This window comes from Polistes fuscatus, unplaced genomic scaffold (genome assembly GCF_010416935.1).
Source record: "Polistes fuscatus isolate 324 unplaced genomic scaffold, CU_Pfus_HIC Scaffold17, whole genome shotgun sequence".
NCBI lineage: Eukaryota > Metazoa > Arthropoda > Insecta > Hymenoptera > Vespidae > Polistes > Polistes fuscatus.
The window spans coordinates 3,077,540-3,093,651 of NW_025113075.1; the positions used below are offsets into that span (position 1 = coordinate 3,077,540).

General features: G+C 30.2%; 1 protein-coding gene across 1 annotated transcript; it reads left to right on the forward strand.

Moving 5' to 3' along the window:
• The first annotated feature begins 713 nt into the window (after positions 1 to 713).
• On the forward strand, positions 714 to 15,600 carry LOC122515356 (cytochrome P450 4C1-like). The gene is made up of 13 exons (XM_043632671.1): positions 714 to 762; positions 11,420 to 11,578; positions 11,684 to 11,793; positions 12,189 to 12,279; positions 13,582 to 13,773; positions 13,862 to 13,955; positions 14,024 to 14,126; positions 14,210 to 14,303; positions 14,396 to 14,511; positions 14,583 to 14,651; positions 14,921 to 15,086; positions 15,180 to 15,359; positions 15,440 to 15,600. The coding sequence occupies exons 1-13, from the start codon at positions 714 to 716 to the stop codon at positions 15,598 to 15,600; spliced, it is 1,584 nt and encodes a 527-aa protein (XP_043488606.1).
• Positions 15,601 to 16,112: the final 512 nt, after the last annotated feature.

Sequence of the window (16,112 nt, forward strand, 5' to 3'; positions counted from 1 at the left end):
AATAGTTACTGTATCTAATAAAAAACCGCGTATTATCTTAACAAGTAAACATTATTGGAAGGTATTAATAATCGCATTAAATATTTTATCTTCAATAAATAGTAATAATACACACACTAACGCTTGAACTTTCTTGAAAATTTGTTTCTTTGAAAACGAGGTATTAATGCTTTTTATAGTTTAAAACAGTTTTTTTTTTGACAGGTAAGATAAGAAATTAAATTTTTAATAAAAGTAGTTTAACAAAAATATCATAGTGTTTTTGAAGAATTATTTATCAATGAACATGCTTATTTTGATCATTCAAAAGAAATTTGCATTCCACTTTCCCTTCTTCTCCTAAAATCTGTCTTATGTCTGTTCCCTATATTTTTATTTTTCCAATCTTTCTCTACTAATATTTTTATTATCTTTTTCTTTCCTACATAATCTACAATTCCTTTTCTCATTACCTAAATAAAACTTGCTTGGTTTTTCTAAGCTTGCACAATTTGTTATCACTTTAAACCTAATCTTCCCTTACTTCCTTCTTTTTGTAAATACTTACATTAATTGTTTCAGCTTTGTGCATATCCTTGTCTCTCTTGTTGTAGCTCGTTCGTTGAAATGTGTTCCTCTGCAATTGTCTGCACCTAAATGTCTTTTTCTGATTATTTTTTTCTATCTCCCATTCCACTATCAACAACGTTTGTGTATTTTTAAATTTATCCAACATGGAGTCCTCTGGAGATTGTGATAAACTAATGATGAGGAACATAATGGGTTAAATTAAAATAAAAAACAAAACACGCGGTTGAGCCAATAGAAAGTATAATACTTTATTGGGTCGTCAGGGAAAATTCTTGCGACATAAAAACCCTGGTTGTTAATTAAATATAATAATTAGTAGTGTTTAACCAAAGATTGGACACGTTGCTGACCTTTCGCTCGTTTTCTCTTTCTTTGTTTGGTTGGTCTTCGTTGATTGTCTAACAAGGGGACCTTACACTGGGACCCCCACAGATCTTAACGAGCTTTGGTATATTAGTAGTATACTTTTAGGGTGTTATTGTGGTGAAGGGTATTTTCAAAATGCGCAGTCGTTTTTGAGAAAAATGGTTTTAAAGCTTTGACTTTTGTAGTATATATGTTTAAATTCTTTTAATTTCAACTGTGTATCAAGTAAGCGTTAGTAGGCCAGTCAACGCGGGCCAAACCCGGAACTTTTCTTGTTTATGCTTCAAAATTTGATCTAAGGGTAAGTTGACGACGCTGAATCGAATGGTGCTAATTTAATAAAATCAGCAACCGGCATCTTGGGGAAAAAGGGTAAAAAAGGGTAAAATATAGCCTTATCTTAGAATCTAGGCATTTAATCGAAAAAAGTTTCAAACAAAAGTTGTAGAGAATTAAAATATACATAAAAAATGTTCTATGAGTTATCTTCGTATTTTCAAAAATAAGCGAATAAAATTGGATTGAAGATGGGAACAAAATTTTAAGAGTGGGAGAAAGCAAGCTTATCCCTCCGTCGCGTTTTACACGCGAGCGAGCTAGTATGCGTGCGAGCGTCCGTGTGCACTAATACACAAACGAAGGATCTTCGGCAATCTTCGGGACTCTCGGTCTTCGATGAAAGTGCGAGTGAGAGAACAAACCAATATTTCTCTCTTTTTATTTATCATGTGATAACGAGTATTATTGTCCTTGGCCATCGATTGTTGAGCCTTCTGATATTTCTCTTTTTATATTTTTTCTTTCGGTAGCGAGAATTTTACGTCTTGGCCATCGAGCGTCGAGCGTTTTGTATACGAGTGCGAGTGAGAAAGAAAACCGATATTTCTCTCTTTCTATTTTTTCTTTCGGTAGCGAGAATTTTTCGTTTTGGCCATCGTGCGTCGAGCGTTTTGTATATCTATATATATCGGCGTATAAGCGCGGCATTTTTAAATCGAATCTTGATGCTTATGGCACGCCGTTTCTTTATTTATTGTCAAAAATAATGAACCTTGAGTAAAAAAAAAAATAATTCATTTTAACAGAAACTATTATTATTTAGTTGAGAGTAAAAATAATGAATTAATTTTGTGTCTCGCCATAAAATTAATTAGAATAATTAATTGATGTAAATTCTTTGTCTCACAAAAATTTATTTGTATATCAAATTGAATACGTATTCTTTTTAAGACGAAATTTAAAATTTAAATATTTTTCCTATTAAATTATTTATTTTATAAAATTCTAAATTACTGACTTTTTGTCTCGTAAAAATTTATTAGTGTATCAAATTAAATACATATTTGAAAAAGAAGAATTTTATATCCACACATAAAACTAATTCAAGATATATATGAAAGGATATTCTAAAAACGTGGAATTTATTTTTTGTCTATACATAATTTTAATTCATTTTTATTATGTTATAAGAAAACAGTAATGCATTCTGATTCATCTTCGAAGTCTTAAGAATTCTACGAAAAAAATTGAACAATTACCAAGTGGTGCGTTAGCGTAAGTAGTAACGTCTTCGCTTCTCGCGCTGGTTTATTAACGTTCGATTCTTCGTGGCGGAATTATTTTTTTTATAAGTTTTTCTATCCTTAGGTTATATAAATTATTTTTACATTTCCTAATTTCTAATTATATATAGAAAAAAAATTAAAATTATTACAAAAAAATTAAAAGCAATAAATTTTTTTACATCCTGCACAAATAAAGGAAGTTTATTACTTAAATTACAAATTCATCCTGTAAATATCATCCTAAAAACTGTATCGTTTCGACACGTTAAAAATAATTTTTTTTATTTATTGGATATTATTTAATTTATAATTGGTAATTTTATTACTCGCGTAATAATGTTGATTTCCTAATAAAATTTATATCGTTAGTGCAAAATTTAAAAAAAATCTGAGGTGAGACTCACTGATCGTCTCCTTGTTAAGGATAGAAAAACTTATAAAAAAAATAATTCCCCCACGAAGAATCGAACGTTAATAAACCAGCGCGAGAAGCGAAGACGTTACTACTTACGCTAACGCACCACTTGGTAATTGTTCAATTTTTTTCGTAGAATTCTTAAGACTTCGAAGATGAATCAGAATGCATTACTGTTTTCTTATAACATAATAAAAATGAATTAAAATTATGTGTAGACAAAAAATAAATTCCACGTTTTTAGAATATCCTTTCATATATATCTTGAATTAGTTTTATGTGTGGATATAAAATTCTTCTTTTTCAAATATGTATTTAATTTGATACACTAATAAATTTTTACGAGACAAAAAGTCAGTAATTTAGAATTTTATAAAATAAATAATTTAATAGGAAAAATATTTAAATTTTAAATTTCGTCTTAAAAAGAATACGTATTCAATTTGATATACAAATAAATTTTTGTGAGACAAAGAATTTATATCAATTAATTATTCTAATTAATTTTATGGCGAGACACAAAATTAATTCATTATTTTTACTCTCAACTAAATAATAATAGTTTCTGTTAAAATGAATTATTTTTTTTTTTACTCAAGGTTCATTATTTTTGACAATAAATAAAGAAACGGCGTGCCATAAGCATCAAGATTCGATTTAAAAATGCCGCGCTTATACGCCGATATATATAGATATACAAAACGCTCGACGCACGATGGCCAAAACGAAAAATTCTCGCTACCGAAAGAAAAAATAGAAAGAGAGAAATATCGGTTTTCTTTCTCACTCGCACTCGTATACAAAACGCTCGACGCTCGATGGCCAAGACGTAAAATTCTCGCTACCGAAAGAAAAAATATAAAAAGAGAAATATCAGAAGGCTCAACAATCGATGGCCAAGGACAATAATACTCGTTATCACATGATAAATAAAAGAGAGAAATATTGGTTTGTTCTCTCACTCGCACTTTCATCGAAGACCGAGAGTCCCGAAGATTGCCGAAGATCCTTCGTTTGTGTATTAGTGCACACGGACGCTCGCACGCATACTAGCTCGCTCGCGTGTAAAACGCGACGGAGGGATAAGCTTGCTTTCTCCCACTCTTAAAATTTTGTTCCCATCTTCAATCCAATTTTATTCGCTTATTTTTGAAAATACGAAGATAACTCATAGAACATTTTTTATGTATATTTTAATTCTCTACAACTTTTGTTTGAAACTTTTTTCGATTAAATGCCTAGATTCTAAGATAAGGCTATATTTTACCCTTTTTTACCCTTTTTCCCCAAGATGCCGGTTGCTGATTTTATTATAATTAGCACCATTCGATTCAGCGTCGTCAACTTATCCATAGATCAAATTTTGAAGCATAAACAAGAAAAGTTCCGGGTTTGGCCCGCGTTGACTGGCCTAGCGTCAGTAGTAGCGTTCTCGCTTCTCGCGCGGTTAGTCAGTGTTCGATCCTTCGTGGGGAAAATTTTTATTATTAATTTTTTTTCTTTCTGTTTTCTAATTTTTTTTCATATTTATTAATTTTTATATATACAGGAAAGAGAAAATTATTTATTACAAAAAAAATTAGAAATAATAAATTTTTTAAAATCTTGCGCAAATAATAAAGGAAAATTGATTACTTGAATTACAGTTAACATTTTATTTTTTAACATGTATATAAAAATAAATAAATCTTCAATATACTAACAAATAACATTCGTATATATTCTAATCATTAAAAATTTCATGTAGATATAATATTAAATTAATGCCTTATTAAAACCAAATGAAAGAGAAATATTTTTAAACGTTCATCAGGTTTGTTTTCCAACGGATCTTTTAAAAAGTCGTTGTTTATGTAACAAGTCATCTTTCATTAATTGCGCGAGATGTGAAAAAATTTATTGTTTTGAATGCTTTTACAATAACTATCACTCTGGAACCTGCGTGTATTAAATAATAATAGATGTAAAATAAATGTTAAAAAACTCGTAGATATAAAAAAATTATATATGAAATTGTTAATGAATAGAATATATACGATTGTTGTTTGTTAGTATATTGAAGATTTATTTATTTTTATATACATGTTAAAAATAAAATGTTAACTGTAATTCAAGTAATCAATTATCCTTTATTATTTGCGCAAGATTTTAAAAAATTTATTATTTCTAATTTTTTTGTAATAAATAATTTTCTCTTTCCTGTATATATATAAAAATTAATAAATATGAAAAAAAATTAGAAAACAGAAAGAAAAAAAATTAATAAAAAAAACTTCCCCCACGAAGGATCGAACATTGACTAAATGCGCGAGAAGCGAGAACGCTACTACTGACGCTATCGCGTACTTGATACACAGGCAAAATTAAAAAATAATTTAAACATATATACTACAAAAGTCAAAACTTTAAAACCTTTTTTCTCAAAAACGACTGCGCATTTTGAAAAAACCCTTTACCACGATAACACCCTAAAAGTATACTACTAATACACCAAAGCTCGTTAAGATCTGTGGGGGTCCCAGTGTAAGGTCCCCTTGTAAGATGTGTCGTCGTAGGAGTACAGTGGAAGAATAGGACGAAAGGTCTTGCTAATGGACCCAGGAGGACGTCATTAGCAATAGTTTAAAGAGTGGGGAAGTGCGAATAACAACACTTCGATATTCCCTAATATAGTAAGGTGGACTCAGATTTCTTTTCCTGACGCTCAGGTGCCATTCTTGTTCTTGTTATACAAAAAACTGCTGGTATTTTATATTCGCTGATGTGGGTAACCATGACCTATCCGCTTGTCCAAACTTTCATCTCCTCTCATTCGTAAAAAAAAAATTAAAAAATGCGAATAAAGGAGGGAAACTGGTTTGGTTTAATTATATAAATATAAATAACAATCTGTTCCACGTTCAGTTCGCTACGTGTTCAGCTCAAAAAACAACTATTTTTCGAATAACATTCTCCTGAGTTACTTCTTATCTTAATTGTTTCATTTTTCTTTCTCTCTTACTCACAGTTATCAGGTGACTGAACAAAATTACAGGACCCATCGATTTAAACTTCATTGTGAATTATTGAAATTTTTATTGCTATTGTGCAATAAGACGAGAGTGCTTGTAAGTATTAAATTTATTTATTTTTTCGTACGTTTTTCTTTTTCTCGTAATGTGTTTATTTAAATACGAAGTAAGTAAAAGATATCTCTATTCATTTTCAATACCGATAGTTTTTCTTTTTGTTTCTTTAACCGTTTGAATCCCAAGCAGCGCGATCGCGCTGTTCAGATTTTATGTCGAGAAAACCCAGCACATTTCGAGCATTGTGGACAACTGACGGTGCGTTACGTATTGTCGAAGTCGAGCGCTCAGACTTACTGACGCAAGTAGATCACAGTTTCTTTTAACGTAAATAGTACATTTTACAATAGGTGAAATAGTACTATAATAATGCAATAATATATTACAAGATAAAAATTTTTATTTTGGTGTAGTTTTTTCTATAATTTTTGTCGAACAAACTTGAAATATTTAGTAATAAACAATTTAAATACATTATGATTTGTAACATTGGTGTTTATTAAAACATACTGGATGAATTCCTTTTTTACATTGAGCGCAAATTAAATGCGATCTTTTTATTACATTTTTGGTGCTACAGACGACACATTGTCGCAAATTACGGCCTGGCAACTTTTCTAATCCAAATTTTTTTTCTTTTATAAAACTATGTGATTGTTTTTCATTCATCCACTGACGCTCAATTTCAAAAATAATATTTGACATAAAGTCATTTGACATAAAAAAAAACACGAGAATCACGTTACCTATCACACACAAGAAGCGCTATTACGTCGCTTGGTATTTTTCGACATAAAATTAAACAAGCGCTATCGCGCTGCTTGGGTATTTTCGTACATATATAGGGAAAGCGCGATCGCGCCGTTTGGGATTCTTCGACAATGTTTTTACAATACCGTCTGGGACTCAAACAGTTCATTCGTCTCTGTGTTATCCTATTAATAATCATTATTAGTTTGTGCATGTGTTTTTTTTTTATGTAAAACTTTTTAGGCGATGCATATTGGTTCGAAATCCTGAAAACGTGCAAAAAGTCAAAAAATCAAGTTTTTCTTTAAAGTTTTAACCATGGAAATATCTATGGTGGACCCCTTAACGTCTTTATTATCGGTTTTTTATAAGTAAATGACTATGCACACCAGTAAATTAATGGTATAAACTCATTTACGATTAGATGCGCCCCGAAAATTACGGTCTGTTTAAACGCGCATAATGTAATTAATATTTGTCCGATTTCAACATATAAATATAGACTTAATTACATTCGACATTTAGAAATTTACATAAAAAAAGATTATAGTCACTAATTGATGCAATTAGTCACCTACCGCTGCATTCTACACTCTCCTTGATATTTAAATGTTCATTGAACCTCTACCTGATAAATGATTACAAAATTAGGTGCTTTTAGCTGCATTTTCAGTTTTTATGTAGGATTTCTTACGATATCGCACAACCGTAGTGACTTTATACTTTTTTCACTATTTTGTGTAATTGTAAATAAAAAAAACATTACAAGCGAATGAAATATAAATAGATAATTTTAAAGAAAAAATTCTATTAAAACATAAAACACGAAAAAGAAATTAAAAAATCATCATAATTATTGATTTATCTTTCAATTTTTGTCCGCATTTCTGTTTTTTAACAAAATAATATTAGATTCGAATTCAGCGACCTCGAAACGCCTTATATATATGAGTTACAATTTTCAATGAAATTAAACTACATTTTTTACTTTCGTACGCGTTTTCAGGATTTGAAACAGGTAAACGTCGTCGTCTCTGGCTTTACAATGTTCTATTTACTAAAATTTTAATTCCTATTTCAAATCTTTACTTTTTTTTTCACAATAGTGAGAAATGTATTATTTGAAATAATATGCCAGAAAAAAATGATACATATATTATCGAGTCTTGGTTGGACGTAATACTTCATAATTAAAAACAGGTTTTTGGAGTTTACTCATTAAGAATCAGTTTCTTATATAAGGCGCGCGGTATGAAAAAAATATGAAAAGTATAATTTAGTGATCGAATGACCTCGGTTACGTTTTCTGTGCGCACCTTTCACTTTTTTTGGAGTTATACTTTTTTTGGCGCGTTGGGAAACAATGTAATGGGGAGTGATTTTGTTCCGAGCGTCTGGAAAAACGACACCATGAAGTTTGTCGGTATTTGAGACGCGCGGCAAAGCGATTTCAAGTATACGGCATGAAGTTGTCTTCTTTTCTTCTTCCCCCTTTTTTTCTCAAGCGGGTCACCCATCAAAATACTAATCGTACTCAGCGCCGCTTTACTTAAATGATCGAGCGAGAACTAATGCTATAACCGCCCCATGGCTGTTGACGCATGAAGTAATTCGATATATCTCTCTTATATTTAGTGTGGACTGATATCTATATGTTGATATTTTCTTTTTCTTTTTTTTATTTTTTCTTATATATATTTATATATATAATTATTATTATTATTTTTTTTTTTTAAGTTATTTTTTTTTTCTTTGAAGTTGTTTTTTGAAGTTATTTTTGAGGTTATTGAGGTTATATTCGTTTTGGTACGCAAAAGAAGCATAACTTCTTACGTGCGTACATAAGTACACACACCAGTTTTTTTTTGATAATTTTTTCTGTCTGTTTTCATATTATCTTTTCATATTTTTTAATTTTTAAATATATACAGGAAAGAAAAAATTATTTATTACAAAAAGATTAGAAATAATAAATTTTTTCACATCTTGCGATAATAATAAAGGAAAATTTAATTCTTGAATTATAATTAACATTTTATTTTTTAACAGGTATATGAAAATAGATAAATGAAGATTTATCTCTCGTGAAGATTGTATCAAGATACAATCAATAGTCCATCGTCAATTGTCATAAAAAATTTTTCATAAAATGAATCGATATGCATGGTACGCTTTGAAATTATTAAAACCAAATGAAAGAGAAATATTTTTAAACGTTAATCAGGTTTGTTTTTCAACAAATCTTTTAAAAAACCGTTGTTCATGTAACAAGTCATCTTTTATTAATTGCGCGAGATGTGAAAAAATTTATTATTTCTAATTTTTTGTAATAAATAATTTTTTCTTTCCTATATATATTTAAAAATTAAAAAATATGAAAAAATTATTTGGAAACAGAGAGAAAAAAATTATTAAAAAAAACTTTCCCCATTAAGGATCGAACGCTAACTAGCGGCACGAGAAGCGAGAACGCTACTAGATACGTTAGCGCGCCACTTGAAAGACGGTCGAATTTAAGATAATATAAACATATATACAACAAAAACCAAAACTTCAAAAGCTTTTTTCTCAAAAATGGTTGAGCTTCTTCTCTTTTTCTTCATTCTTTAGTTTAGGCAAGTTGCCTGTTTCGTAACGACGTTTTTCTGCCTATTGCACTGTTAAATTGTCGCACAATCGTTTTCGTGGGCGCCCCGTACTTCTGCGGCCAACCGGTGACTTATCCCGTGCAATTCTGACGATTCTTCTGTTGTCCATTCTGCTAATATGTTCGTTCCATTCTTTTTTTTTTTTTTAGTATCCATTCGTTAATGTTCTCTACTTTGCATGTTCTTCTTATATCTTCACTTCTCTCTCGGTCCAGTAGTGTTTTTCCAACTATTCTGCGAAGAACTCTCATTTCGGTTGTCTTTAGTAACTGTTTCGTTTTCGCTGTGTCTGGTCGAGTTTCTGCGGTATATGACATAATAGGTCTAACCGTTGCCTTGTAGATTTTTGCTTTGGTCTCTATGTCTATGTTTTTGTTTCGCCATATTGTGTCATTCAAACAACCCGCTATTCTGGATGCCTTCATTGTCTGTTCTCTTACCTCTGCTTCAACATCACCATACCCTGAGATTTCTATTCCTAGGTACTTAAATCTTATTTCCTGCTGAATAATCTTCCCTTCAATTTCCAGTTTGCACCTTAACGGTGTCTTTGACGTTGTCATACATTTAGTTTTCTGGGCCGATATCTTCATATTGAATGATTTGGCTATGCAGTTAAATCGGTGTAGTAGACGTTGTAGATCATCCTCATTTTCGGCCACTAATACAGCGTAGCATAGGATGGTTATTTCTTCGTTGCCCATTTTATATCCTTTTAGCAGTCTTACGTTTCTTATTATTTCGTCCATAATGATGTTAAAAAGCAGGGGGCTTAGGGAATCCCCTTGTCGGATACCACGACCTGCATCAATCGGTTCAGTCAAGGCACCATTTATCTTTGCTTGGATCTTATTGTTTCTATAGATGTTCTCTATGGTCTTGATAAGATTATTCGGAATTTGCCGGTTATAAAGGAGGTGTATAACATCCTTTAACTGCACACGGTCGAATGCCTTTTCCAAATCAATGAAACACACGTATGCTGGTCTGTTGTATTCAATTGATTTTTCTGTTATCTGTCTTATGATGAAAACCGCGTCTGTGCACGATCTGCCTGATCTGAATCCCTGCTGTTCGTCTTCTAGATTCGTTAAGCTGTTAATTTTATTCGTTATAATCTTTGTTGTTAGTTTCAGTGAAGTGTTTAAAAGATTTATTCCCCTGTAATTTGTAGGCAGTTTTTTGTCTCCTTTTTGGATGAAAAAGGAGACAAAAATGGTTGAGCGTTAGGACAAAATACTTTACCATGATAACAACCTCAAAGTATACTACTAATATACCAAAGCTCGTTAAAATCCGTGTCGGCCTCAGTGTAAGGTAATAACTTATAAAAATAACTTATAAAAAAAGTCTTGAACTTAAGGATTATTCAACAAATACTAACGTGACAATTTAATTGTTTATTTATTTTTTTACTTTCGCTACTGTTTTCGTTTGTTGTGTACTGTTTTATTATAGATTCTCGACACTGTTTTGTTTTACAACTGCATTATATTTTATATACCACTCCAGTTTGTTGTTTTACACGTACCGGACTTTTCTATTTTTGTGCATGTTGCACTAATTTATTAACATTTTAAAACGCTAATATTAAGTTGGAACCTCTGAAATAATCGTTGATTTTATAAGATAGTTTAGGTATCGAAGAAAAACGACAATATCTCATCGTGTTTATTGGTCTAATTCAATAGTTTATAATTAAATGTAGCTATATACTATTTTGTCAAATATTATCGTTTCTTTTTCAGGAATTCTTTATTTAACGTTCTAGTAGTCTAACAATTTAGCAAATTTCTCCTAATATATTGTTAAACATATTTTCTTGACATTTTACTATTATAGATCGTTCGTATGTATGTGTGTGCCTTTAATTAATAGAAAGGAAACGAATAATAAAATTATTTAATTGGTAAATTGATTAATCATTAAGAAGCACGTAAGTCTTTAGAAAAATTTAAAGCTTGAAAATAATGATTAATACGTATAATAGCTTTTGCAACATTTATAGTTTATTTTTTTATTTTGTCTATGTTCCAGATAGAATGATGCTCTCAATCTTGTTAGGTACAATTTTATTTCTAATTGCATTACATTGTGTTATAAGATATAGAAGAGTGGGAAGATTTTTAAGTCTTATTCCAGGACCTCGCGAATATCCGATAATTGGAAATATGTATCTTTTTCAAGTTGCAAATGGTAAGGAATATTAAAATATTTTTATTTAAGAATTATACAAAAAACTGTGATTTGTCCCAATCGGTAAAGTTGTCATTTAATAATAACTTATTACCAATTATATAGAACATATGTATGAGAAGTTCTGGAGAGTATGTAATAAATATTATCCAATTTTCAAGCTTTGGATCTTCTTTTTTTCCATAGTAATTCTACTTGATCCTGACGATATTCAGGTAAATTTTATTTAAAAATAACAACAAAAAATATTTTTTTTATTTTGTTTTATTTTTTTTTTTATTAATTTTACTGTTTAGAGTATAGAATAGCTTAATGTGTGACATTTTATTCACTATAAAAAATACGTAGTCGAATATTCTTTAAACAAGCACGAAAATTTAAAATTACTTTAAAAAAGCATGGCAGGATTACAGGATGTATCTTTTTACAACTACATTTCTAAAAGTTTAATTTTAATTTTCGCTAATTCATTTTATGGAATAAAAATTCTCAGATAATGATAAAAAAAACTTGGATATTTATGAGAGTAAAATGTCTTGCTTCAAAGAATTAAATGTTAATCGAATATAATCAATTCATATAAGTAAAAAAATGTGAATTTTCATCGTAGGAACTATTAAAGAGCAATGAACATATTGAGAAAGCTACCTTTTATAAGTATCTTAGTCCCTGGCTTTCCTCTGGATTATTAAATAATGGCGGTAAGCAATTTAAAAATGAACAAAGATATTCTTTTTAATATATATATGTAAAATTAAATATGCTAAATAATAAAATGAAAAAGGACATAGGAGAAATACGTTTTGACTTCGTTTATAGTCATATTGTCCATTGTTAGAGTCACATTTAAACAAAGCAAATTTTCTCAAAAGTGTTTAATTTTATAATTTTTGTTAAATTTCGTAAGGATTTAAATTCAACCAATATATTCGTGTATTATTTTTATGAGTATAAACTTGGCAATAATACTGCAAAGGTTGCACGCAATATAAATCAGGTATTTGGGAAAAATAATGTTAAAGATCGATGGTTTGAAAAATTTCAGTCCGTTGAATTTTCCCTACAAAATAAACCGCGAATTAGCCCCTAATTTTCTATGAAAAATGATTCTCTGAAAGCATGCATGGAAAAGAATCTTACTGTATTTTCGAGGAAATATGCTTCCAGAAAGAAAGTTGACCATACAACAATATTGCGAAATCTTTTTGAAATTGGCAAAAATGGATAAAAAAATGGAAAAGTGCACAAACCGCACAAACTAACCGAGCGAAATAAGCTGGATGGGTTGAATGTATGCCTATCATTACTAACCCGATTTTTACAAATGAATTAATATATGAAATTTTGCAGTACCCAACTTATACACCGGATCTTTCGCCAATCGACTTTCATTGTTTTAAATATGACAGGCACTTATGCATTAAAATTTCGTCGGTAAAAGTGTATTGAAATAAATAGAGTTTATTTTGATTAAATAAATAGATTTAAAAAAAAGACATGCATTTTTATATATTCACTTTAAAATCCGACATTTCGTATAAACCAACTTAATACAAGGTTAGATGATTGTTTTGGTTCCATAGTCGGTTGATTTGTTTCAGTATCAGCTATTGTTCGAGTAATGAAACTATAGTCGTTATTAACGATTTTAATAGGTGAAATATTGTTTATTTCAATGGTCAATGAGTTTAGCCATAAACTTGCACACGCGGTTAGACAAGAGGGTGAACCATGTTTCCTCGCAAGGACACTGGTCATTTAACCCTTGTATATGCGACGTATACTTAAGGTACGTTAAACTTTACCTCAACGTATATACTATTTGAATACTTGTATATACTCGAGAGCGGTATGTAGACGCACAAGTCCGTACTTAATAACGATTAAAAATAGAAAGATCCTTATAATAAAAAGAGAATAAGACGCAATTTGTCCTAAAGCCTTATAAAATAGATTATTATAAATAGATTAAATAACATTTTAAATATAACGTAATTTGACAGGTGAAAAATGGCACTTACGACGGAAAATGTTAACACCTGCATTTCACTTCAATATCCTTAAATATTATATTACTAATTTAAATGAGGAATCACGAAATCTTGTCGAATCTCTTAAAAAGGAGGGAGATGGAGACCCTGTTGTCAAAGATTTACGAACATTTATGAGCCAGTACACTCTCAACGCAATATGCCGTCAGTGAAAAAAACAATTTTCTATGTATTCTAATATATAATTAATAATATTAGTAATGGTTTTTCAATTGCCAAATCTCTTTTGTAGAAACAGCTTTCGGTACAAAATTGACAGGAGAAAGCAAGCTGGAATCTGAATATCTTAATGCGGTCCATGAATATGGCAAAATTATGGTCTATAGGTAATTCAATAATGTTTTGTTAAGAAGAGAAGTCGATCGAATAAAGAATGTGATTTATTGTTCATTAGACTTGTAAGACCTTGGTACGGTTACGATACTATATTTGCATTGACATCACTTGGTAGGCTGCAGAAAAAGGTGTTAAAAACTTTGCACAGTTTTTCGAAAAATGTACGTCTTTCATACTAATTAATTAAATCTACGTTTAACGAGAGAACAAAATCTAAATTTAAAAAGTTTTACATTTATTCCAGGTAATTGCGGAAAGGAAACGTTTTCATAAACAAACTAATGGGAAATATTTGCAAATCTATGAGAATATTGAGGAAGATGACATTTTTAATAAGGGTAAGCAGAAGGACAATGAAATTATTCGCATTTTTTAAATAAGACAAAAAGATAATTGAAGAAACAAGGTCAATAGAATTTTTATGTTACAGATATGCCATACAGAAAAAGACTTTCTTTATTAGATTTGCTTATAGCCGCATCTTGGAAAGATAATCAAATAGATGAGGAAGGAATTCGCGAAGAAGTTGATACTTTCTTGTTTGCAGTATGTATTTGTAAATATATTTATTTAGAAAACAAAAGAGGAGAAACATTCTACAAAGTAACATTTTCTAGGGTCACGACACTATTGCAAGTGCAATGACTTTTGCTTTGAGTCTTTTTGCAAAGCACACAGATGTCCAGGTAATATTACTTGCTTAAACAAACAGCTGATATGATTGGAAAAAGAAACAATTTTTTCCATTATGTACATTTTTCAAGAAATAATCATTGAATCGTTTCACTAATTCTAGTGACTTGCTTTTAATACTAATTAATAACGATATTAAGTTAAAGTAAGTTTCATCTGTACTCGAATTCGGACAAAAATGATTAAAACTTACAAAGTTATTTAAATTTAACGATTTTTATAGTTCATACGACGAACAATAAATGACGTATTTAATTTTTAGAAAAAAATAAGAGACGAGATTAAATCGATTATGGCAGAAGATAATAATTTGACAATATCCTCACTTTCAAAGCTTACGTATTTGGAGAGATGTTTAAAAGAATCGCTTCGTATGTATCCAAGCGCTCCTTCAATTTCTCGACATCTTTTTCATGATATGCGGCTGAGTATGAAAATATTTTGCATATAGATGTATACTTTTCGCCTATGTACTGTTAATTCTTTGTTTTATTTTCTATGTAATTGTATTTATTTTGCAGAACATTATTCAATTCCACCTGGTACTACTTGTTTTGTATATTTGTATTACGTACACAGAAATCCAGAATATTGGCCAAATCCGAATGTTTTCGATCCGGACAGATTTTTACCGGAAAATATTAAAGGGCGACATCCCTACTCCTACATACCATTTAGTGCTGGACCGAGAAACTGTATTGGTAAATGTTTCATGCAGAAGTTAAAATCTAAAATTACCCTAAAATTGCTTTTTTCTATTCGTCTGTTCCTCATTTTCCAGGTCAAAAATTCGCAATGCTTGAGCTTAAACTGTTTGTAACATTTATATTGTACAATTTTGAGTTGGAACCGGTGGATGAACTAGACGATATTACATTTTCGGCAGATATCACTTTGACCTCGTTTAAACCACTTCGAGTCAAATTTATACCTATCACATAAACATTTATATATACATTGTCCTTAAGAAAATAAGATAAATGCAAATACAGTTTTAGAAAATTTATTCGTTATTGGTAAATATTGTTAGAGAATAAAAATAAAATTTTAATCTACTCTGTATAACTGGGTAATATATTTTAATGTTTAAAAAAAGCAATTTAATATTTTTTAAATATGTATATCTATTTGGTTGGCAACTAAGTAATTGCGGATATTGTTATAGATTATTATTAAAATAACCGCACTCACTTAGTTGCTAACCTAATATTTAAACATTATATACGAAAGTTAAAATTCTCATTGCGTGTAAACTAAAGGGGTGAAGTAAATAAGAGGGGTACCATTTGATGCGCGTGCTTTGCGAATTTACCGTACGCAATGAGTCACTGGTCGGGAACGCATCACACTTTTGCGCTTGAGCAATATCTCAATTGCGGTTAATCGTTGGTTCGTGCGCATCGCACTTTTTGAGCTCATTTTAATATTCAACGAATAAGTGATGGGCCGAGCAC